This window comes from Mirounga leonina, unplaced genomic scaffold (genome assembly GCF_011800145.1).
Source record: "Mirounga leonina isolate KUSES-001 unplaced genomic scaffold, KU_Mleo_1.0 Mir_153, whole genome shotgun sequence".
Taxonomy (NCBI): Eukaryota; Metazoa; Chordata; class Mammalia; order Carnivora; family Phocidae; genus Mirounga; species Mirounga leonina.
The window spans coordinates 24,937,943-24,964,478 of record NW_023270387.1 but is presented as its reverse complement, the minus strand read 5'-3'; the positions used below and the strand labels follow the sequence as shown (position 1 = coordinate 24,964,478).

The following is a 26,536-nucleotide window of genomic DNA, read 5'->3' as shown; positions in this document are numbered from 1 at the left end:
AATTCTGGGTCCCTCCCTGAGTGTGTCCACTCCAGCTGCTACAGCGGCCTGGCCCCCCAGCGTTAACATTAGGCACCACCAGCGTGCTGGAGAGCTGGCTTCACGTCGGTGCCCAGGAGCGCCACCTCTCCTTCTGTGACTTACTTGCGATGGATGCAGTCCAAAATCGTAAGCAAGTATTACCAAGTGGATTTTAACGTCATGGCTTTACGTCAGGTTACCTTTAACGTCGTGAGTAATTTCCTTTTCTGAAATCGTCCCCTCGCGGCTGGGTTCAGTTGGGTTCTCCTCATTGTACTCATCTCCTTTAAAGGTGTCGTAATAGTAATCACGGTCTTCCACCACCTCCTCCCCTTCCTCCTCATCCTCATCGTCCTCATCCACAGCTGCTTCTGTGAAGTCCTCCAAATCTGCTTCGGTAGGAAATTCACTGAAGGTCACAACAGAAAAGGAAGGTTAATACCGACTCTTATGTGCACGGCACAACAATGGTTCTCTTCCCTATTGTGAAACACAAAAGCAGAGACAGGAAATAAGCTCAACTCACAGTTCACTGTGCCACGACAGCCCTCAGCCCAGCTACACCAGCAAAAGGGCGGAGTTGGTGGGCAGGGACTGCATTTACCTGTAGAAAGTCCTGTGGCCAGAATGAATGCCAGCTGGCTCAACTCCAGCGCAAACAAGGGCATGCCCACTTTACCCAGAGGGAGGGACCGGCAGCCCAGTGCCACCAGCAAAACCATTTCACAGGCGCAGGACAAGAGTTTACCTTTTGTAAATATCATAGTCTTCCTCTTCATCCTCCTCCTCTTCTTCCTCCTCCTCTTCCTCCTCTTCCTTCGACACAGTAGATTCAATAATCTTTGTCTGAGGGCAGCACACATACTCAGTGCCGTGAAACTGGTCTACCCCACAGGGCAGCAGCATGCCGTAGCGATATAAGGTCATTCCCTGAGTCAGACAGGCCTAAAAGAAACCCAGAGGTCCACATCAGAATATTAACACATTTGGTCAAGTAGTCCCCGATCATTAGCTTTATCCAAAAGAAATGCCTATCAAATCACTATGTAATGCTTTCTCTCATGGACACAAATTTTTTGTCAACAAGCTGTGATGCTATTACTTTAAGAAGATTTACACATTTTGCTTAACTCGCGATGGGGAAACATCATCTGGGCCAGAAACAATGAGGGCCCAAAGTTAGAAATTAAGGAAAAGGGAATTCTTCTAGTAATTATCAATGCTGACTAAAGGTGGTCAGCGATAATTTACATTCCTCGCTGTGAGGGCATGGTGTCAGAATTTGACAAAAGAAACTGACTAGAGATCCCACTTAACTATAGAAGGCAAGTATAACAAAGGCTATTTCTCCTCCCACAAGAATGAAATGGCATCTAATCCTATCAGTATGTATGTCGAGACATCGATTGTCTATTATTGGCTATTTCTACTCTAAGGCCCTAGGGTTGGGATGGTCTCCTTGGGAACCTCGCAGACAGCATCCTTGCTTTTCAACATCCTTAACTCGAGGGGCTGGATTGTCAACACTGTATTTCCCTATAAAAACATCCTCCCAAATATTTTTAATTTAGAAGATACAAGTAATCGTAAACTTTGAAAAGATAAAAGGAAAATCAAATCAATTTGAAATCATGAGGTCCAGAAGAAAATGCTACTTCCTCTCTTAACAGGAAAAACAACACATGATCCATTCGTTTACCTCTCTGACTACAGTGTGCCAATGCTGATGATTCTCGCACACCTCCATCCGCTCTTTGTGGAAAAACTGGCACTTTTCTGGAACTAGCAGAACATCACTTACAAATTCACCCACTGGAAAAGAGAAAGCTTTGTTATGAGCAAATCTGATCATGATTCAGGACAGTAAGGACCCTCCTCACTGAAGATTATGAGAGTTATGTAGTCAGGTATAAACAGGAGCAATCTCAAATATATATATAAGCTGACAGGCCTCTCTCACCTTCAAAGGTCAACTGGACGTTACAGGTCCAGGCAAGCAGCACAAGAGCTCAACATTCCATTACAGTCGTGATGCTTGGGGCTTTCGTCACTCTTCCCAGACTCTAATCTCTTACGGTCCAGTTGCAGGGCTATCGCAACACGATGAGTAGAACAGGAACAGGGCCCTCCCACACCATTCTGTGACCTCAGACACACACAGATATTCCTCTGAGTTCACGTGTGTTCATATTCCTAGCCTCTTACTTCCCTATTTCTGCCCACATCAGTTTTTTTTTTCCCAAGATTTGTTTATTTATTTTAGAGAGGATGGGGGAAGGGCAGAGGTAGAGGGAGAGAGAATCTCAAGCAGACTCTGCGCTCAGCACAGAACCCCCATCTCACAACCGAGATTATGACCTGAGTCGAAACCAAGAGTTGGATGCTTAACCAACTGCACCACCCTGGCTCCGCAGCTCATGTTCTAATAACAAAATGCCAAGAAACTAAGGGTTTCTTGTAGTACGGATGAATCTTACTTTGGCCCTTTGTGTCCCTAAAGCTACGTAGCTCTAAGACAAAAGCATTGTAATAAGTGAACTATAACAAAGCACTGTAATAAGTGAATCAGGTAAAGACTCCTCGATGAAGGGAATGGGTGCCTCTGCAATGGAAAACCCTGGCAGATGCTACTTCAACCAGGTGACCAGCCTAACATGAGGTCTGTCACTGACAATGACAAGCTGACATATGTGATGTGCTAAGAAGAAAATATCACTACACAGTCTTTCTGCCAAAAATATGTCATTTGATTCTAATTGTGGTAAAACAATAAGACAAATTCAAATTCAGAGATACACTTAAACAAATGGCCTAACCTGAAAAAATACCAAGTCATAAAAGATTTTTTTAAAAAGAAGGAATTAGGGAACTGTTGTAGGTCAAATGTAATGTTTCATCCTTTTTAATTAAGAAAACTATAAAGGACGTTATTTGGTCATTTAGAGAGAAAATATCCAAAGTATGATTATTATATTTGTAGTTATATAGGACAGCATCCCTGCTCTTAGGAGAAATAAGCCGGATATTTAGAAGTGAACTGTCATTATGTCCCAACTTACTTTCAAAGGGTATAACAACAACAACAAAAGTATATAAGATGTGCGCGCACACACACAAACACACACACACACACACAGAGTGAGACAGATAAGGCAAAATCGGGAAACCTTCATAAAGAGTATAAAGGTATTCACTGTTATTTTTTTTCTATAGGTCTAAAATTTTTCAAAAATATGAAACTGGGGGGTGCCTGGGTGGCTCAGTCAGTTAAGTGTCTGCCTTTGGCTCAGGTCATGATCCCAGGACCCTGGGATCTAGCCCCACATCGGGCTCCCTGCTCAGCAGGGGGCGTGCTTCTCCCTCTCCTTCTGCTGTTCCCTCTGCTTGTGTGCTCTCTCTCTCACACACATAAATAAAATCTTTAAAAAAAATTTATAAAGCTGGGAGGAAAATACACATAGCTGCTCAAAAGACAGAATGTGATCTTTTAGAAATATACACTGAAGTATTTATAGGAAAAAAAAATACTATCTGTGCTGTTTCCAAACAATCAAGGGTAGGTGGGAGGGGTCCACAGACAATGGGAGAGTGGCTCACAAACTGATGATCGTTACATAGCTGGACCACCGGTACATAAAGGTTAACAGTATTATTTTTCTCTGTGTTTGGACATGTTCATAACTTCCATAAGAAAAAGCTAAAAATTCATCTATCACGGGGGCGCCTGGCTGGCTCCATCAGTAAAGCATGTGATGAGTCTTGATTTCAGGGTCATGAGTTCAAGGCCCATGTTGCACATAGAACTTACTTTAAAAAAAATATTCATATATCACTGGATCATCACCCAGAGATACTGATTCAGTAGATCTAACGTGGGACTCAGTAATTTTCACTGAACAAACATTCCAGGAGATTCTGATGCATCACCAATATGCTCCACACAGGGTCTCAGTGGAGGAAAACAAAGAGAGGGGGAAAGGTGTGTGCTTAGCTCAGGAAGAGATGCAGTAAGAGGGGCAGAAGAAAGGAGGCAGGCAGGCTAACCTCTGAGGTTTTCTTTTCTTTTTTTTTTTTTTTAAAGAGGAAGTGTAATAGGAAAGTAATCTGGCCTGAGAAAGGTCTCAGGGCTTTGAACTAGTGGAAAGTCTATGCAGACCCACTGCCCAGGTTCGTCATGGCAGCCTGGTCCACCAGGACCGCTCACCTCAGGCCTCAGACTCGCACTACAGAAGTCAATCCTTCCATGACCCGAGTGGCAAGCGAAAGGAGTCCCTGATCTACTTTAAGAGAGAAGATGTGCTCTGACATTATAAGACACAGCAGTAAACACAGCCTCCCCACATCAAAACAGCCTTACACAGGGTAATGACATTTCACACCATTATTAACACAAGGGAATCTGGGGGCCAAATAGCTCCATTTGACACTAACGCAGGAACACAAAGTAGTAAGTTAGACACAGTGTTGCCTTGACGCCCTGAAGGCTCTAAGGTGGTAGAACATGTAAACTTTTTCAATCAACTAGACACAATCAATGCTTAAAAAACCCAAAATCCCCATGGGTAAATGAAGATTTGCCTCTATTAGGAGAAACAATCATGATACTCAACAAGTTAGAAATCACATAAACTATGACATCCAACCACCAACTAACATTGTTTTAATGTGATTATCCTGTACTGACTAGGCAATTCTTATATTTAATCTATGACAAAAAGCAACAAGAGTATACTAGAAGGCAGTGTGTACAGGGTTAAATGCAGGGGTTCAATTTCAGCACCGTCGTTACTAGCAGAGTGGTCTTAGGCAACTTAACCTTTCTGTGCCTCAATTTCCTTATCTTGTTGTGAGGATGAAATGATATGATATATGGAACACACAAAAAGCTTAGAGCAGAACCTGATGTACAGTAAGCAGCGCACAGCATGTAAGTGCGCTAGCTCTAATTATGATGCTAAAGTTGCTGAAGTCTTGAGCTGAGGAGCCTCACACAAACTATATATACAACTATCGTTATCATACAGAAATCTGTAATTTGTAAAACCTCAATTTTATATGTACAATTGCAACACCGGAAAAAATTTTACAACAGCCATTTTATTACTAGATATACAGTCTATAGAAACAATAAACTGAGTTTTTAAAAAATACAATGGAATACTATATATCAGGTTAAAAATGAATGAAATCTACTTGTATCACACCTTAGACACACCCAAATGATGTAAAGTAAAAGTAAGTTGTAAAAGGTCAAGCACAGAATGATACCACTCATGTAAGCTTGCAAACAGAAAAACAAATGGTCTACAGATACATATGTATATAGCCGAAGTAAAAAAACATGCATGAGACAGGGGGAGGGGGGGGGGGGGTGGGGGAAACAGGTGATGGGGATTAAAGAGTACAGTTATCATGATGAGTGTTGAGTAATGTATAGAATTGTTGAATCACTAATACAGTATTATGTTAACTACGCTGGAATTAAAATTTAAAAATTAGTAAAAAATAAAGAAGCTACTGGAACTTGGGTTCTTTCCCCCCAAAAAACAAAACACATGCATGAGAATAACATGCCAACAAGAGGGCAGTGGTTACCTTGAGAGCAAGGGAGGGAAGAAAGGAGGAAAAGGGAAGGAAGGATGGGGCTTTGGCACATTTAATACCTTTATGAAAAAATAACATGGAGATGGAGCAAACCTGGCAAAATGTTGAAGAACTTACATCAGGATGATGAGTACTGAGTGACCATCATATTGTGTTATCTTCTCAGTATGCTTCAAATACTGTATTTCAGAATTAAATTTAAAATCAAAAGTTTTAAAATGCCACTGATTTAATAATTAACTCCATGCTACACCAATCCTTAGCTATTCCATGGCTGAATCAATCTGTCTGACCTCTGAAAACCAGAAGAGAATTAACACCCCTGAATTTGACAAGAAACTAAAATGTAAAAATAAAAAAACGAAAGAATACTCTTTGAGTCAACTGCAATTCTAACAACATACCCTAAGGAAATAATTCAGTAAACAAAGATATTTATTGCAGTGTTAATATCAAAAATTAGAACCAACCTAAATGCCCATCAAGAGGGAATTAGTTAGGCGCCTGGGTGGCTCAGTTGGTTAAGCAACTGCCTTCGGCTCAGGTCATGATCCCAGGGTCCTGGGATTGAGTCCCGCATCGGGCTCCCTGCTCTGAGGGGAGCCTGCTTCTCCCTCTCCCACTCCCCCTGCTTGTGTTCCCTCTCTCGCTGTGTCTCTCTCTGTCGGATAAATAAATAAAAATCTTTAAAAAAATTAAAAAAAAAAAAGAGGGAATTAGTTAAATGATGTTAGCTATACACAATGGAATACCAAAAGATCACAGGAAATATGGTTTGTGTCTATATTTAACATGGAAAAACTTCCATAGTGATTAAATCGGTTAAGAATCCGACTCGATCTTACTCAGGTCTCAATCTTTGGGTCATGAGTTCAAGCCCTGTGTTGGTCTCCACACTGGGCATGGAGCCTACTTAAAAATAAAAATAAAAATCATTAAACAAATAAATAGAGCAAGAAACACACCCCATATCCCTACCCCTCCTCCTTCATCCTGGTTAACTCCTTAAGGTCAAGTTTGTCTTTTATTCAAAGATATATAACTCCCTAAGAGCAGCACATAATAGATGTTCAAATGTCAACTGAAAAAAAAAAAAAAAGCAATAAACAGGAGAGCAAACGTAGTATGACCCCATTTAGGGGAAAAAAAAATTCATTTAAAAGCACACATACTTCCATATGTGTCCAAAGAAAAAAGTCTTATATACACACCAAAATGTTGATCATGGTGCAGAAACTGGAAATGATTATTTTTGCTTCCCCTATCTTTCTTCTATTGAAAATAAGCTTTTTGGGACTGGGTGGGCGGCTCAGCCGGTTAAGCGTCTGCCTTCGGCTCAGGTCATGATCCCAGGATACCAGGATCGAGCCCCACATCGGGCTCCCTGCTCAGTGGGGAACCTGCTTCTCCCTCTGCCCCTCCCCTCCAGTTGTATGCTCGCTCTCTCAAATAAATAAATAAAATCTTAAAAAAAAAAAAAAGAAAGAAAGAAAGAAAAGAAGCTTTTTAAACAAGCAAACTAAAGAGGAACACATTTCAATCCCAACATCAGGTCTGTCATTTCATTGCTACTTTTTGACATTTGCTACATTCATCAGAAGCTTCTAAGAAAAAAAAAAAGAAGAAAAGAAAAACCAGACTTAGGCAGATCAGTATTACTCTGTTTTACAGAAGAACACTGAAAATGGTTTGGTGTCAGTTTAGAATTTTACCCAAGTTTATAACAATCTTCAATCTAATCATTTGGGCTATAAAAGATGATGGCCATAATTTCCCAAGTCACTGGACACAGGAGGTTATATTGTTTTCACTGTTTAAGAAACTGATCAAGGAATATGGCAATTTAACAAAACCTAGTAACTTATGATTTCCTTTAAAGCTGCACTTAGGATCTATCTCCAACCTCTACCCATGCCCTATGATTCTGTCTCTCTTTCATACCATCTCCCCCAAGCAGAGCCATGACAGCCATCCGGTTTTAGAGCTTTTCTAGAGTTGCTAAAATTCCTTTTAAAAATAACAAAGGTCGTGTACCCACTTGGGAAAGCCCTCAACACCGACACTCACACATATTTTTTAAAAACCTACTGCAAAAGTACTCTCCAGCTGCAGATAGAAGACTGTGTCAGTTATGGGGCTCTGGAAGCTGTAACCAGGTGGGGGAAGAAAGCCTTCTGTAACGAGAGGGAGCCAAGAGAATCAACCTGACCACCGAATGCAAATATCTGTGAGGTTTGGTGGCCATCTCTGGCAGGTATCTCAGAGGTAAACAGGGCTCTGAAGTTAAAGACCCAGGATAATTCTCACGAGCAGAAACGCTCAAGGGCCCACGCTGGGGACAGGGTGAACTGTTGATGGGCTGTCATGAATTCAAAGGCAGAAGATGAGTAGCTAACGCCTGCAATGGATCATCAGACCCCGAGGTGCAGGTGTTGAAGGTGGCACCCCAAAACCTCTGAGAATGAGAACTGTCTTTGGCAGTCCTCACATCACAGTCACACTCTCTGTCCAGATCGCCACCCAAAAATAACCCAAAACAAAAACAGTCATAGGCTCTCAAAGCTCTCTTCTTTTAGTACAGGAGCCAGCCTACATAGAAATGTCAGAGATGACTAACTCCTTCCCCCAAAATACCAGCAGTTTTGCTTCTTCACACATCACCCAACTCCACCCTACTTGGATCATCCTATCTATCTACCTACCTACCTACCTACCTACCTACCTATCATCTATGTACATTTTTAGAGATAAACAGGAGTCAGTGAGTAGTAGTAACCTAAGATATAACGTCATTTTGAGAGAGACTGAACTGAAACAGCAGGTGAAAAGTCACACTGACGGGTAGTTAAGCATCAAAAGAGGGCAGAGCTGAGTGACATGAACACAGATGTCCACAGGCAGTGTGACACAGACTGGATGCAAGCACTACTAGCAACCTAAATTCATTCTCAAACTGCTTTCCAAGCATGCTAACCAGGACATCCCTCTCTCCACTCAACCTAGCAAAAACAACGACAAACAAAATGAGTGCCTGAGGACATAGGTAAGAACCCTGGGACACCCAAACCAATTAATATGGGCGACCCAACCAATACAGACAGATTCTGTTTTCCCCAGTTCCCATCTCCTCACCTTCTGGCCTGCCTACCTACCTATGCTTTGGGTTTGCTAGGCTGTAATTATCTTTTTTACTCTTATTTTTTTAAGTAAGTTCTACACCCAACATGGGGATCAAACTCACAACCCCGAGATCAAGAGTTGCATGCTCCAGAGACTGAGCCAGCCAGGCACCCCATTAGCTAGTTATCTTCAAGGGGGTCTCAGGGCTAAAGCAAACCATACTTCTACCATCACTTTATTCCAACTTGTGGTATTCATCTTAATATGTACAAAAAGACTTACTATGATTACTTCTGGTGAATAAAATGTACAGGACTCTTACTTTTTTCTGCATCCATGTTTAGTACAGTTTGTATGTTAAAAGAATTGTGTATGGTTGTGCAACTCATTGAATATACTACAAACCATTAAACTATGTACTTTAAAATGGGTGAATTATATAGAATGTGAATTATATCTCAACAAACTTGTTGAGCAGAGACTGACTGGGGAGCCTGGGTGGCTCAGTTGGTTGAGCATCCGACTCCTGATTTCAGCTCAGGTCACGATCTCAGGGTCGTGAGATCAAGCCCTACATCAGGCTCTGTGCTGGACGTGTAGGCCAGTCCTCAGGATTCTCTCTCTCCCTCTGCCTCTGCCCCTCCCCACCTCTTCCTTGCACTCTCTCTCTTTCTCAAAAAAAACCAAAGACTGATTATTTACAGGAGATACTGAGCAAATAAGTATACTGAGGATAATGGAATTGGAGGCATCAATATGAGCTACTGCTTCTAATATACACATGTAGCTATAGAAATATGGATTTATGTGTACATGTGTATATATATGTGTGTGTGTGTGTGTTTCTTAGTACAGCAAATACACATAATGCCCAGACTTGGTTTCCAAATACCATTCTCCACTGAAAGAAACCAGGGCTTCCTGGAGAAATGGCAGACTCCAGGGGTAGAATCGGGAAAATCCAGGATCAGCCTGGATCCTCTTTTTGTCAAATCTGGACAATGTCCATAAGGAAATAAGCGAATGCAGACACCATCTTAGTTGATAAAAAAGTTACCACGGGTAATGGAACAAACGGACATCCTACAACTCCTAATATCATGCAGCAAGAAGAACACATGTGTGGTAGTCTCCTCATAAATGCATAAATCAAAAGAATCGTAAGGGGTGCCTGCCTGGCTCAGTCTGACTCTTGATCTCAGGGTCATGAGTTTAACCCCCGTGTTCGGCATGGAGCCTACTTTAAAAAAAAAAAAAAAAGGATAAGACAAACCCAAATTGCAAGGTATTTCCACAAAGTAATTTGTACTCTTTAAAAATGTCAAGACTGGGGCGCCTGGGTGGCTCAGCCATTAAGCATCTGCCCTCGGCTCAGGTCATGATCCCAGAGTCCTGGGATCGAGCCCCACATTGGACTCCCTGCTCAGCCGGGAAGCCTGCTTCTCCCTCTCCCACTCCCACTGCTTGTGTTCCCTCTCTCGCTGTCTCTCTCTCTGTCAAATAAATAAATAAAATCTTAAAAAAAAAAAAAAAGTCAAGGTCATGAAAGACAAGGAGAGACTAGATACATGTGTGATCTTGAATTAGGTCCTGGCATTATTGGGTAAAAGACGAAACTTGAATAGGGTCTGCAGATTAGATTCAGACCAATGATAATTTCCTGATTTTGATGATGTGGTTATATAGGAGAATGTCCTTGGTTCTAGAAAATCTACACTGAAGTACTAGAAGATAAAAAGACAACAACTTTTTTTTTTTTTGAAGATTTTATTTATTTATTTGACAGACAGACACAGGGAGAGAGGGAACACAAGCAGAGGGAGTGGGAGAGGGAGAAGCAGGCTTCCCGCCGAGCAGGGAGCCCGATGCAGGGCCTGATCCCAGGACCCCGGGACCATGACCTGAGCCGAAGGCAGGTGCCCAACAACTGAGCCACCCAGGCGCCCCAAAAGACTCAAACACAAAATCCCAGCAATGGAGGGCGAGGGTTAAGGGCGTTGGGGGAGCGAATACAGTTAATTTTACCATATTGGTCAAATGGTAACAGTTGGAAAATCTGAAATCTGAGGACAGAGTATACGGGAACTCTTTGTACAATTTTTCTAACCATTTTGTAAACTTGAAATTATTTTTAAATTATTCTTAATTTTAAAAGGCAAAAGCAACTCTAAAAGACTATCACCAAAATGCTTTCTAAGAATATGGAAAAAAGAAAGTGGTGCTAATTATTAACGAAGGTCAGTTCTACCTGGGTGCTCTAAGGGGAGATAGGATGGGGACAGCAGAGGGACATTAAAATCTACTTCTTAAGGGGAACCTAGGTGGCTCAGTTGGTGAAGCATCTGCCTTCAACTCAGATCATGATTCCAGGGTCCTGGGAAACTCTGCTCAGCGGGGAGTCTGCTTTTCCCTCTCCCTCTGCCCCCACACCTGCTTGTGCTCTCTCTCGCTCTCGCTCTCTCTCTCAAATAAATAAAAATCTTAAAAAATAATTAATGAGGGGCGCCTGGGTGGCTCAGTTGGTTGAGCAACTGCCTTCGGCTCAGGTCATGATCCTGGAGTCCCAGGATCGAGTCCCGCATCAGGCTCCCTGCTCTGCGGGGAGTCTGCTTCTCCCTCTGACCCTCCCCCCTCTCGTGTGCTCTCTCTCTCATTCTCTCTCTCAAATAAATAAATAAAATAAAATCTTTAAAAAATAATAATAATTAATGAAATCTACTTCCTAATTGATGACAAGGAAGAATTGGCAGTATTTCTGTCCCGCTACCTCCCTTAAACTCAGTCACCTGGTCCCTTACTAGCTTAGCCTCAGGCAACTGTATATATTTTAGACCACCAGTGGATGGCTCTACTTACTGGCTAAGAAGTTGTCCGAATGGATAGTGGTGTAAACACAAAAAAATTGTCTGAATTAAACATCAAAGACCATATAATACTTTATTCAGTGACCACATGCAAATAAAGTACTGAATAGATGTTCAAACTGTCTTTCATGCATTTAATTAACAACACTATCATTTCACTGTTTGGTTCTTTTTTTTTTTTAAGATTTTATTTATGTATTTGACAGAGAGAGACACAGTGAGAGGGAACACAAGCAGAGGGAGTGGGAGAGGGAGAAGCAGACTCCCCACCGAGCGGGAGCCCGATGTGGGGCTCAATCCCACGACCCCGGGATCATGACCTGAGTCGAAGGCAGACACTTAACGACTGAGCCACCGAGGCGCCCCACACTGTTTGGTTCTTAAGACTGAAAAATTCAAACTACATATAGCATATTGGAAAATAAAGCAGGAGAATGACTGTTGCCGTGTACCAGCTACAGTAAGCAGTCTTGACTTATAATTATTAAAAAGGGCATCCTGTTCTAGACACTGTCACTGTACTGGAGGACAAAGAGGGCTAAAGCAGGGTCCCTGGTTTCACAGTGTTTACAGAAAAGTTGGAGGAAGATACAGAAACAGATCATTACTGTACATACAGGGTGACAGATGCAATGGCAGCAATGGGAGAATTTCAGAAATCTGCCTATCTGGATAGAAAATATAACCAGGAGGAAAAGTTTTCTTTAAAGGAGGCAGCCCCTCTCCTAGGTGGCTCAGCTGAGCGTCCGACTCTTGATTTCCGCTCAGGTCGTGATCCTGGCATCATGAGATCAAGCCCCCCATTGGGTTCTGTGCTTGGGGGGGGCGGAGTCTGCTTGAGATTCTCTTCCTCTGCCCCTCCCCCCATCCACCCCACCCCTGTACTGGCTCACGCCTCTCTCTCAAATAAATCTTTTAAAAATAAAGGGAGGCAGCCCCTGAAGTAAGCCTTGAAGGGAGAACTTCCCAAGCAAAGAAGTAGAGGAAAGGCTTTCCAACAATGACACCTGGATGGTGAGTGGCCAGGAGCCACGAGATGCCTACGGTGACGAGGGGCAGCACACAGAGCAGGGGGTGACAGACAACTGGGAAGGCCTGAGCAAGGGACACATGGAGTTTTTAACCTAAACTAGGGAGCTTAATTCAACCTATCTTTCAGGTGAAGAAGAGCTCCTAAAGGCTTTTACGTGCAGGAAAAATAATTCAATCTTCATTTGAGGTCAGAGGGCAACAGACAACAGAACGGAGAAGCACCCAAGGAGGCCACTGTCACCGTTCAGGCAGGAAAGGATGAACGGGCAGGGACCAGAGCAGCTGGAATCCAATGGGAGGAAAAGGATATAAGCCAGACGTTCCCAACTTCCGAGTCACAGCACCCTTGAGTGTCTCAGTAATATTTTCATAGCACTTCCAAGCCAAAAGAATAACCAAAAGCTAGGTAGTTAGGTCCAATTACCTAGTAAGTCCTCGTGTCTTAACCCCTTAGTGCTTGTTGGGCACTGCATAATGCCTCCAACATTGCAATCGACTGAACACCATCACCCTTCCTTCTCCTCCTCCAGTTATGTTGGCGTGACGCTGGCTCTTTAACCCGGGAACCACTAAGATACCAGTCCGGAAATTCAGGAGGTCACTGAAAGGAATGGAGCCATAGGATGTTGAAACTGTGAATACCTCCAGCTAGTAATTCATGGGATGTCTGAGATGTCTCCTTTGAAAATCAAAAATATCCCACAATGCTCATGCCCTGAGTTTGCGCCAATGCCCCAGGGCGGCTCGGTGTGCAGTTTGGGAACCATGCAGAGAAGCCATTTTGAAGAGGTACGAATCAGGCTTGAAAACTGACTGGATGTGGAGAGATAAAGGTCTCCCAGATCTCCAGATCAGAGTTCTGTGTGAGGAGTGGAGCCATGACAGCCTATAGGAGGGGGGCAGACCAGGCTGCAAAGTCTTCAGGGGAAACAATGCGAAGGGAAAAATGACAGCAAGTACTCTCTATCTAGTCTACAAACACTCAAAAATACTCTCTTGCTTCATTTAGTTCATGGATTTTATAGAGAGTGAATGAAACCTCATACCCGGAGATTTCTGCGAGCCAAATGGAATGGGAGAACATCCTTAAACCACACCAAAGGTTTCCAGGTCTCACACTATGAATGCATGATGCTCCATTTTAAAGTAAATGGTGGTAAGCATCTGCAGAGTCTCTTTTCCCCCTACTGAATACTTCAAACAGTAATTGCTACATGTTTTAAACACTCTTTATTTGGTGCTGATTCTTCCTTATTTTGATACCTGTGAGAATGAGAAAAGCAACTTACTCCATTTTAGGAAAGGTTTTAATGAAGGGAGGAAGTAGAGCGAGTTAAATTAATGGTTAAAATTAAATACTTCTACGAACTACCCAAAATGCCTATGTTGATGCTATATCTATGTTAATCCTATCATGGATCATCAAAAATCAATTATTTTGATCTTTTAAGCTTCTACGACCACGTTTGTTCCTCAGTCACCCAGGATATGGATGTCTCCGTGACACGTAGTTGGGATGACGAATGCATTAACTAGGGAAGCGTTTGAAGCAACAACTGTTTCTGGGTAAAAACTCCTTGCTCAGTTTTAGTCAAGTTAGCTTTATTAACACCAACCACAGGGTCAGAAAGCCCGGTAGCCGTCGTGGGCCCTTCAGAACGGCAGGCAGCACAGGGCCTAGCCCTGGCCTCCCTTATCGTGTGCTCAGGCAGCTGAGTCACTTCTCCTGAAAACTCCCCCGAGTCTGGTCTCGCTAGCAATACAGGATCTCAGTACCTTGCCAAATGTGTATAGAAGGAAGTAAGAGGAACAGAAGACTCCAGTCCTCAGGCTGCTCAGTACAACTCACTACTACGACTATAAAATGGGAATTTCAAACGTCAATGTGAGGCAAAGCTGGGCTGCTCTCAGGGCGGCACTCTGACTCACTCCGTGCAAAAAGCTCATCCTTAAAAGACAGAGGATGCCCACGATGGGAGAGGTCATGACCATCAAAGACAAGTCAACCATCGACCCTAGGAAGCAGGAAATATTCAAAAGAGAAGTCCCACAATACATTCCTGCAGCCGTCGGCTTCTTAACTAATGTAGAGGCCAGAGAAAATTAAATTTAAAAATGAGCAACCTCCACTTCCTGGAGGTTCCTGTAACCAAGAGCATCTACGGGACACTCACCAAGACACTTGAAAGGTATCACGATGTGTGTCTTGCACTGCTTTTTGTCCCTCCGGCACCAATTGTCGACACTGACAGGCTCATTTGCTTCCATCACGTTTGTGATCTGTAGCTCTGGATACATCTGCAAAGAAAAGAAAACACACGCACAGTAAGTGGACTTTATCCATAATAAATGGACATTCATTTGCAAGTAAGGATGCCTCATGTCAGTGTCATCATTATGCTCTATAAATCTCAACTTCACTTTGCTACTCCTGGTTCTAACTGAACTCATCGAGTAAAAATATACTGTAACTATTAGTTTTCTTTTGACAGGTAGATTTCTGACCACTTCTAATGCATTCTCTTAAAAAAAAAAAGTGGGGAGGAGGAATCTTTATTTAAGTTAGGACATACAAAAGCAGCAAGCTCTCAAGCCCAAAATAAATCTATTCGGTATCATGTCCACTTGTAGGGTGCGTGTAAACAGCTGAGAAGAAAAACATATTAAAAGGCAAGTCCACGGAAAATGTCTGCTGATGAAATTAGAGAATAATACTTTAACCCTGGCCCTCTACACTAATCTTGGTAAGAAGTTAAAACATCTCCTATCCCTTTCTAGGTCACGTTTTGACCCAAAAGGTAAGTTGAGTCAGACCTGAGATTATCATTTACGATACTGGTGGCTTTCTATCAGCAAGTCCAAAGCCAAGAGAACCAGGCTTTACTAGCACGCACATGACATGTTTGGCTTCACATCCTCCCACCATAATAAGTGGGAAGCCAAGAGAACCAGGCTCTACTCTACAGTGTTCCCGTACAAGCTTACACACCCGTTTACGAGTACGGTTCCGCACTGTTCCCTCCTGGAAGAACCAAGAGCTCGCAGCGCACACGGGCAAAGCTTCTGACAAGTCTCAGTCATGTCATATATATTTATTTTATTTTTAAAGATTTTATTTATTTATTTAACAGAGAGAGCACAAGTAGGCAGAGAGGCAGGCAGAGGGAGAGGGAGAAGCAGGCTCTCCCGCTAAGCAGGGAGCCCGACGCAGGGCTCGATCCCAGGACTCTGGGATCATGACCTGAGCCAAAGGCAGCCGCTTAACCAACTGAGCCACCCAGGAGCCCCAAGTCATATATATTTAGAAATAAAGGCCCGGTGCTCCATCATTAGCAACTTGGCCTTCTAAGGTAATGGGGTTCAAGCCTGACCCAGGAAAAAAGTCATTTCCACGTTCTGGCAACACTCTTACCTCTTGACAGTACTGAAGAACTTCTTCTTTTGTTCCAAAGCAGCTCTTAGTGCCTGTTGGGTCCGGTTCCCATTTCCCAGTCTGAATGTTTACATGCATATTTAACTTCCCACAAAACATTGCAATTTGAGGCTCAGCGACAGCAAATCCTGTTCCAGCATTGGCTGCAAGAGCCTACGGAAGGGGGAGAAAAAATCCACGTTTACTCCAAAAAAGCTGGCAGAAAGGCACAGTCATCCAATGGTTTGTAACAGAACTCATCTTTTAAAACTTCATTATTTATTATTTTCATCTTCATAAACAAATCCTTTTCCCAGGAGTTAGGCCAGAAAAAACAATGACCGTTGGACTTACATGATCAAAGCAAAAGGTCAATGGAAAATCTAACCCCCACTCCCCACCTGGATACTTCTGATTTGGGAGCCTATAATCCAACTGTGATCTGCTATAATACAAGCACATCGACTTCCCATTCCTTACTGTAGTAAGCCACAAAAGTACAGAATGGCTAAAGTTCCAGTGATTCACTCACACAACAAAATTTTGTTGAGCAGCCACTAGCTTACAAAGCAACATGCTAAATGCCTAGGTCACAAAAGTGAGCCAAAAGTTATGGTCCCTGCTCTCGTGGGGCTTACAGTCAGACAGCCCAAGAGTCCATACTCACACATAAGAAAGTGTGATCACATTCCTAGATGTCCTACGAAGGAAAAGAACCCAGGACTGAAGGACCGGACAGGAAGGGAATTTAACTTAGGCTTGGGTTCAGAGGTGGTCAGGGAAGCCTCCTGAGGAGCAGTACTTGTGAGGTTCCCATGTGGATGGAAAGAATGCAGACAGAGAGGCAGACAGCAGTAGGAGAAGGGTGGAGAGGCATGCAGGGACAAGCCTACACAGTGTGTGGACCAAGAAAGGACTTCTGTCTTATCACTTAGGTGCTGGGAGGTTTTAAGCACAAAGTATTTTCAAAATGCAGCTGTTGATACTTTTTTCTGGTTGCAGGATGGCAAAGAGATTGAAAGGGAACAAGTGTAAATGCAGGGGATGGCTCAGGAACCTGGAGCTGCAGACTCCGGGGGAGAGAGAGGGAGGGAGGATGGTACCTTGGACTAAGGCGGTACGGCGGAGAAACAGATGTGAAAGATCAGACAGCACAACAGGCAAGACTTGGTGACAGATTAGTTAAGAAGATGTCAAGCATGGCTTGCATCCCTCAATGAGGGATGGTATCATTCATGGAAGCGGAACACTAAAAGGGATTTCATGAACAATTTTATCTTGTATTAGATAAAAATAATCAGATTCCATTGTCTTTCTTTGGTTAGTATCCTCTTCTTTGTGAAAAGATCATAGCCACTAACAGATCACAAACTACAGGTGAGAAATAACATTTAGGCATTATGACAGTTAAGGCTCCTACAAAGTCTCATGTTCCAGAAAAAACACAGGCATCCCAGTATCTAGAAATATGCCAATATCGATGATTGTATCCACAATGGAGTTCTGCAGTCTCCCCTAATGTAAAAGTTCTTTCAAAATAAAAATCAGTTTTTTAAAATGTTAAAAACTTGGCGGATAGGGTTAAAGATTTATCATGTTGCTCTTTTTAAAAAGAGCAATTAACATAAAATGGTTTTCCAATTAAGAGAAAGGGTAACTTTGACTTTTATAATACATGGAAAATATGTGCTTTCTAAGCAACTCTCATTTATTTGTGCTGATGGACAACACAGACATTAATGGTCCTTCCAATCAGGAGACTACATTTGATTTTGAAATACATTATGACCTTTCTCCAGGCAAAATTTGCCATCCTCCACACATTTTGCTTAGGAGCTCATTAAAATAAGCCTGCTTTCTACCAGTACAAGAGAAGAAAGCACAGACACTTGCTGGATAGCTGGGAGAAAGCTAATTTGGGTTGAAAATATTGCCAAGATCAATCAGGGCTGAAAAACACCTCAATTAAATCCAACGAAGAGAACAATTAGCAACTTTATCAACTAGAATTGATTGTAGCCCTACTGTGATGATTAATCATTTATTAAAGTAGAAGGCAGATCCTAGGCCTTCCATGTAACTGCATATAAAGCTACAGGCTGATAAGAAAAAGAAAGAACAGGGGTGCCTGGCTGGCTCAGTCAGTAGAGCACGTGACTCTTGATCTCAGGGTTGTGAGTTCAGGCCCCACGTTGGGTGTGGATATTACTTAAAAATAAAATCTTGGGGCGCCTGGGTGGCTCAGTTGGTTAAGCAACTGCCTTCAGCTCAGGTCATGATCCCGGAGCCCTGGGATCGAGTCCCACATCGGGCTCCCGGCTCGGCGGGGAGCCTGCTTCTCCCTCTGACCCTCTCCCCTCTCATGCTGTTTCTTTCTCTCTCTTTCTCTCAGATAAATAAATAAAATCTTTAAAAAAAAAAAAAAATCTTTAGGAAAAAGAAAATGAACATTTAAGGATATCTGTGGAAAGGAACACGCACTTATTTATAGGCAATAATACTCTAATGGTGTATTAATTCAAACCAACTGTTAAAAGGAGTAAGGATGCACAAGGCAGATGTGTTTAATTCTCAACACTGAGTTCAATATGTGTACCAAAATGCCTCTTCTATTGGCCGTTCTTTTTTTGAGAGCCATATCTAAGGATTATGGCTAGAATGCTGGATTATGATATGGAGGAAAATGAGTATACATAAATGGGTTAATACCGAGACAAAGGCCAAGAAACCCCAAGGACACTTTTAACTACCAAAACCAGTGTTTCCCTAAGTTCTTTCCTTCCTACTTCAAAAGCCCAGACAGAAATAAAGAAAATCGAGAAAGAGATGATAAGTATATAAGAAAGCCAAAGCAATAGGTCCAGGGAGAGTGTTTCCTAAACCTGCTATAATTAAACCACCACAGATAAATCTAAAGTTGTGGAGCAGTAATTCCTAAATCCTATGACTTTGTATATTTTATTTATTTTTAAGATTTTTTTAGAGGGGGAGGGGCAGAGGGAGAGAGAGAATCTTAAGCAGGCTCCCCAACCAGTGTAGAGCCTGACGCTGGGCTCTATCTCATGACCCTGAGATTGTGACCTGAGCCGAAATCAAGAGTCTGACGCTCAATTGACTGAGCCACCCAGGTGCCCCTTTAAGATTTTAAGTAATCTCTACCCCCAACGTGGGGCTCGAACCCACAACCCCAAGATCAAGAGTCGCACACTCCACTGACTGAGCCTGCCAGGAGCCTCTGGCCTTGTATATTTTAACATTAAAAGCAGTGATTAAACAAACAGGATTTCGGGGGGGGGAAGAGGTGGGGGGGGGGGGGGGGGGAGAACAGGACATTAACCTCTTAAACTCTAAACATGAAATCAGGTAAGAAACAGTGTCAATTAGTTACGTGAGCTCACCCGAGCCACAGAGTGGAGTGGTCAAAAGTGTGCAGGCAGTCACTTATCAGCACCAAAGATTATGTTCCACATGTTACTCATTACGGTTGTTGGCTAAAAGACCACAAGAGTTCCAACTGTATAAATGTTCAGTTTATGGGTCAACCACTAAGGTCAATACATCAGTGATGAGTGCATTTGATCTTTGTGCTGAGATGGTCAGCATCACCTTCCCTAAAGAGAATCTCAAATACCAGAGGTTAAAGCAACAGGAAGCAGCAGCTAAGCAGAAGCAGCCCCTCACATCAGTTACCACCAAGAAAGAGGAGAGTAACTGGAATCATTCCAGACAGCTAATATGCTGCAGTGATTCACTTTTGAGTTCAGAAAGATTAATCCTTGTGGTCATAAGAGACTCTCAAGAAGGTATCATCTGAAACATAAAAAGCCTCTGTGGACCATGTCTAGGAATCAACTAATCAAACATATCCCAACCTTACCTAGAGTATAATAGGATCGGTTTTGTTCTGTGATGTTTGTACTTCTTTCCTCTGAAAATGCTCTTATTTAATGTGCCTCCATTTTCTTAAGCACACACTGTGCCTGGATCCATTACATCAATATATAAATCAATCTGTTTCCTAATCTAACATGTTACAAATGGGATTTCACTGCCAAGTCAGCACTTCTGATATCCTGTGAACCTGGAATCTTCTACGAAAGAAAATTAATGCCCCATGCTTTGGCACTTAAGCCAGTCCTTGTGATCTATGCATATTGCAGCACTTTTAAGGCTTTGAAAACAAATTGCATCAATTGCTTCCCAGACCAGCGCTTCCATTTTACTTAATAATTCATTCTTAATAAGAAATTCCATTTTATTAATTTGGCTCAGGGAAAAGAGTTTAGCTTTACAAGGACAGAAACTCAACTTGGTAAAAAGTGCTTCTAGTAACTTGGTTGAAAACCTGATATGGCTTAAAGCAATAAATAAATAAATATAAGTAAATCTAAATCTGAGCCTTAAATGAGGGCCTTTAATTATCATCTCAAGAGATGCAGCTCCTAGGCCCACCTCAGTCCCACCACCCTTCACAAAGGGGCTCAGGACCAACGCAGTGTTCCCAGTCCAAAGCGAAATATAAGCCCAGTATTTCCTTCCCCACTGAAATGATCATCTCAGGAGCTAATTTGGCTCCAGGGTTTGGGAAAGTGCCTGCTGTGGAGGGAGCATCTTCTGAAGAGGACGGTTTTATCCCCTGAGTGAATCATGTTTCCTCGGATAGGAAGCTGCTGTATTACAGGCAGGCAAGCGTTCCAGCTTCACCCTGGGAAGGCCAGTTAACACAGTCCCAGTATGAATAAAAACTGAACGAAGCACACCTCTGTAGCATCTACTTACCACCTGCATGGTAGTGATAGCAAAAGGCACAGCATTCGTAATCAAAGACCCTCGATTTGAAAGAAAAAGTCAGAAAAGGACAGTCTATTAATGGGTGCCAAGATCCTATATAATTACTCCTGTTTGTTCAAGTTCTGCCTGGCATGTCATGATTCATAGGTTAAAATGACTTAAATCTGTGTTCATTTCAAGGTATCTCTCCAAGGTAGTTATGGACTACAAAAGGGAAGAAAAATTACCGCACAGTGGACATACTATCACTTCCCTCACCAGCAGTAAGCTGCGTAAGAGAACCGATGAGAAAGATGGAGGGGCCTCCCCCATTTCAGAAGACCAAGGAGAAATGACAAGTAAATGCAACACCGGAGCCAAGACAGGATGCTGGGGCAGGAAAACGACATCAGTGAGAAAACTGGAGTAATTATGTGGATAGGGTCTGAGTCAGTTAATAATTGTGTACTAGTGTTAATTTCCCAGTTTTGACAATTATACCGCGGCTGTGTCAGATGTGGAGATTAGGGGAAGCCCGGAAAGGGCATAGGGGAACTCTGGAGAATTTTTGCAACTTTGAAACCGTGCAGCCATGCAACCATGGTCAAAATTCAGGTGGGTGATGAACACGATTTAAAAAACCTGGGTGGCTCAGTCATGATCCCAGGGCCCTGGGATCGAGCCCCACATCGGGCTCCCTGCTCCGCGGGAGGCCTGCTTCTCCCTCTCCTGCTCCCCCTGCTTGTATTCCTTCTCTTGCTGCGTCTCTCTCCGTCAAATAAATAAATAAAATCTTTAAAAAAATAAAAAACCCAAACCAGAGCGCCTGGGTGGCTCAGTTGGTTAAGCAACTGCCTTCGGCTCAGGTCATGATCCCGGAGCCCTGGGATGGAGTCCCACATCGGGCTCCCGGCTCAGCGGGGAGCCTGCTTCTCCCTCTGACCCTATCCCCTCTCATGCTGTTTCTCTCTCTCTCTCTCAAATAAATAAATAAAATCTTTAAAAAAAAAAAAAACCCAAACCACTTTATTTTGAACTAACTTTAGAGTTTTTTCCCAATCTGTCACAAAGAGAAGACACATGTTCAGGTCGGGCCACTATTAAGTTATAATCAGAATAGGCCAATACTTGAAAAACACACTATTTATTCTAAACACACGAGCATACATCCTCCAGTGGGAACACTATTACAATTCTGCCGAGAGCCTAATATAGATGAAAGTCCACTCCTGTGACTGTCAAAAGGATCACTGGAGTTTGGAGCCTTTAGCATATCTCCATCAGCAGTAAAGAAGTGAAGCTTTCAATTTAAAACAAGCTTCAAACATTTCAACCCACTATTTAATAAAATAGGATTCTTGTTAAGCATTTTCCAGCTTCTGCAGCAAACTGAGAAAACCTGTCCTTAAAAGTGACAGTTCGCATTACAGCAACTGAAAATCCTTAGCCGTGTTTTTATTTGTTTGTTTTAACATTTGAACTTAATTCAATTAGAAACTGGCGAATTAGGTTTAGGGGGAAAACTCTGAATGCAAAAAGCCATTATTCTTCCAGTGACATACGCCAGCTCTTAGGTATTATTTTCATAGGCAGTAATTTATACAAATAATCTCTGCTTTATTAGAGCTCTAAATATTAAAGTATAAATGAGGTATCACTTCCAAGATTAAAAATGGTTTAGACGGTCTCCAAGGTTTTATAGGAACACAGTGATTTGTTCATCTGGATTACACTGGTTGGTAAGGATCTAAGCCAAGATTTAAGAGAGGTCTGTTATATGTCCCCGAGATGAGAGTGAAGAGTCTTCTATAAAGTTATTGAAAAATACATAAATACATAAAATACTTTTATGTTAAAAAAAGAAGAAGAAGAATAGTGTTTATGGGTCTCAAATTCTCAAGTGGACGGGTTCTGGACTGGCTCCTGTGTTTCCTTCCACTTGCCCATAATAGGAACTCTGAGAAATGGATTTCGGCAGGTATGGAGACATGCCTTGACCAACCATTCGTCCTCTGCTCATTCCACTCCTGACCTCAGAGGAAGTGTCTGAGGTGGTGGCCAAGGGCAAGGGCTTTAAAGGGAGGGCAGACCCTGACAGAGTTCCAGCCCCATCACTGACTAGCTGTGCTGCCTTTGGCAGGTCACCTAACCTCTCTGGCCCTCGGTTTCTCCATCTATAAGATGCTGACAATAGTAACTGCTCACCACAGTGTTGTCTTGAGGTTTAAGTGAGTTATCATATGCAAAGTGCTGGAAACAGTGCTTGTTCTTTAGAAAAGAGGTCTTCAAATGTTGGTGGCCATCGTTATCAGGCTTTAAATTTCTTGATTTGTAAAACGGGGCTCCTGACGTACCTATACCTCTCAGGCCTGTCGTGGGGATTACAGTAAGATGCTGCCCAGAAGCACTAAGCCCGATACCTGCCACAGAGCAAGACCTCAGATGTTAACCTCATTAGAGTCGGGCTGGCTCCTCAACATTCAAGCTCTCTCCGGCTACAATTACAGCACTGGGGCCTAAATTACGAGTGTGCAGGGAAGAACCCGTGAAGTCCCCATGGGACTAGGCATCCTCCCCAAATCCAGGATGGCATGAAATGGGCTTCAAAGACTGCACATGCCTTCTTTACCTATTAAATCTGGACATACCTCAAGTAGGCTGCATTAATGCTCCACATTTTCTTCTGTGGGAATTCAGGTTTACATGAACAATTTAATACCACCCTCCCATTTAGAAGAAAATCACCGGGAGTTGCTGGCTTCCTGGCCCTGGTCCAGCTTCCGGCTGGCACGGAAGCTAGGTCAAGATGAATCTGCAGTTACTACTGAGACACTGCTGTGATCAAAAGAGTGCTGTGTAAGTTATTTCTCTAGATTTGTATTCTTGAGAGAAGGATATTCCCCTCAACTTACTAGCTATGCAACGTCATGGAATAACTTCTCTCAGTATTAGTTTTTGCTTCTGGGCAACATAAATATGGTGCTACCCAAATTTTAGGTATTATAACAAACGACACCCACAATATTAACTTTGGACTTTAGTTCACAGTTCACACTACAACAGACAGAATTCTACTTTCCTGACACTCCCCACGCCTAAGGAACATGGCTTGGAAACAAAGACAGCTTCCTCACGGAGTAGGAATCTGCAGGATTCCAAAGCCAGGCAGTAATCCTGTCATACGTTGAAGGCATGCTAACTGCAGAGGCCAGAAAGCCAGGAGGCTTGAGTATTAATATAACATGATCTAAATGGTGTGAACTTGGGCTTAACCTTTGAACTCACTGGCCAGTATTACTTGGTTTTTATTGAGGGTGCTAAACAAATAGTGTGTGCAGGGTTAGGGGGAATGTATGAGGGATATGTTTCTTAAACCTTTAAAGAGGGAAATGATTTTAAGTAACAAACACCCGAAGTATTACTGATTAAATATTAATAATTACTGTTCATTCTAAATCATTCCTACTAATTCACAGATGATAGAAATAATACCAAAAAAGAACCAAACCAAAGAAATAATACAAATGACTGCAGGGTAGGGGAGTGTTCTGTGGGATATCCAAGCACAAAGCTGGCAATATTCTCAGAAATTATAAGCATGCTTCTTACTTCTGGCTAATCAAATGCTTTTATAATATTGTTTATTTCAAATGCATTAAGTCATAATCATTAAAAATTAGGCACTATTTTAGCATTTTTCAATTATCTCATGTACTTAATGTAATAAATAACACCTCCTTTAAAAATATTCTATTTCTATTTCACTAAAATATATACTTAACTCAGTGATTTTACCAAGGTTAAGTTGGGAAATTACCACATGTCAGCTTTGGCTAAAACGCTGACTTCCAGATGTTACAGCCACAAACATGAATAGCTAATGTCAGAGATCTAAAATTGATTCTGCTAGGTCTCCTTTCCTTTACTATATCCAAGAAAAGATAAGAGCTCAGGTCATGATCCTGGGGTCCTGGGATTGAACCCCGCAATGGGCTGCTTGTTCCTCTGCCCCTTCCCCTTGCTCGTGTTCTCTTGCTCTCTCAAATAAATTAAAATCTTTAAAAACAAAAACAAATCCATGCAACTGAAAACATTCACGTTTTAATATATAAGATGGCTTTTATTGGCATTTTAAAGTGGAGGTTCCCTAACACTCATTAGGGGGCTAATAAGGTCCATGACAAGTATTCAATGGCCTGAAAAATGAGAAAAATAAGAAGGGTCTGGTGTGCACGTGTGTGTGTAGGCACCTGAATGTCTAAGGATATGGAATTGCTGTCTTGAGGAAAGAGTGCTCTGAACTCTATGATTATCTTTTTATCTTTTGTTTTAAAAAATTTTTTTATAAAATGATAGCAATAGTAAGTTGATAGTCTGTATTATTAAGAATTAATGGCCTTATCTAAAAATTTCTTAATTTTTTACTTTTCCATGAAAACCAAAGGCTTGGTTCTTTATTTCTGAGGTTCTGTAACGTTGAAAGTCAAGAAAGGGCAGAAATTCTTGGGTGAGTAACCATATTTGTTTATAACTAGAAAATAAGACAATTTGCCAAAATGACTTTTACAGGGCAGAGAGGGAGGAAATGACATTTCAAATTACAAATGGCACTTTCTATGTGCTGTTCTGCTAACCATTTTACTATGTTTACTAGGTGCAAGCCATATTCAGATAACCAATCATGATGAAGCAAATTACTTTAACTTCTAATGTCCACTAAAACTGTGAAAATAACAAAAATACAAAAGAGCTCCACCTTCCCCCCAAGTTCAAAGCAAGTCAAAAAGGCATCTTTCCTATGATTTATGTAGCATTTAAATTTAAAAGTAAATACAGACTGGATTATCAGCTCACACCAGATCTGCTTGCAGACAATGATTCTTCCTGTCTGGGACCCGTGCCCATGTGCATTATTGTAATTATCAGCAATTTAAAAAAATAAAGTAATAAAGCTAGTATGAGCTGCTGGTTGGTATGTTTACTGCTTGCTGCCTCAACCATTAATTAACCTTCCTGGGTTCAAGCCACTGGAACTACTAAAATGCATCAAGGAGAAAGGGAAACACTCCGTGCAAGTAAAAAGAATGAATAAAAAGGACGTAAGTGTGGGAGTGAACGCACATGAACACGAACGCAGCCCCACCATGGAAGTACACCCGCACTTTGTGCTACTTCTCAAGTGGGCCTCTGGGGAGCCGTGTCCACTCTTGCCCTCCCTGATCCATTTTACCCCAACATTCTGAATCATCGCAAGTCAGAACACATCAATCACTCCTCTGTGGCGAGAGATTCAAACTTTTTTTTTTTTTAAGATTTTATTTATTCATTTGAGACACAGAGATACAGAGATACAGAGAGAGCGAGCATGAGCAGGGAGAGAGGCAGAGGGAGAAAGAGAAGCAGGCTCCCTGCTGAGCCAGGAGCCCAATGTGGGGCTCGATCCCAGGACCCTGGAATCATGACCTGAGCCAAAGGCAGATGCTTAACCATCTGAGCCACCCAGGTGCCCCAAGATTCAAACTCTTTCACACCACACCCCCTCTCACTCCATCACCCAGCCCCGGGCTCAGCACCACCCTTCCGGTCCTTGGGTCTGTACACAAGCCAGGGTCTTTCTTGCCTCAAGGCTCTCCACCTAGCACTCCCTTCCCCTGTTCTTCCCCGAGCAGGCACAGTCTCAACTGTCAAGACTCCTCTCAAATGTGCATCCTCT

The 26,536-nt window shown here is 42.3% G+C and overlaps 1 protein-coding gene across 2 annotated transcripts in view; it reads right to left on the bottom strand.

Moving 5' to 3' along the window:
* APLP2 (amyloid beta precursor like protein 2) overlaps nt 1-26,536 on the bottom strand; it is an 86,653-nt gene that overhangs the window by 22,656 nt on the left and 37,461 nt on the right. For both annotated transcript variants that reach the window (XM_035009306.1, XM_035009307.1), the window contains exons 2-6: nt 16,054-16,227; nt 14,816-14,939; nt 1,721-1,833; nt 770-966; nt 222-430 (exon numbers count right to left, since the gene is read on the bottom strand). In XM_035009306.1, coding sequence (XP_034865197.1) covers nt 222-430; nt 770-966; nt 1,721-1,833; nt 14,816-14,939; nt 16,054-16,227 — 817 coding nt within the window. The remainder of the gene's footprint in view (nt 1-221; nt 431-769; nt 967-1,720; nt 1,834-14,815; nt 14,940-16,053; nt 16,228-26,536) is intronic.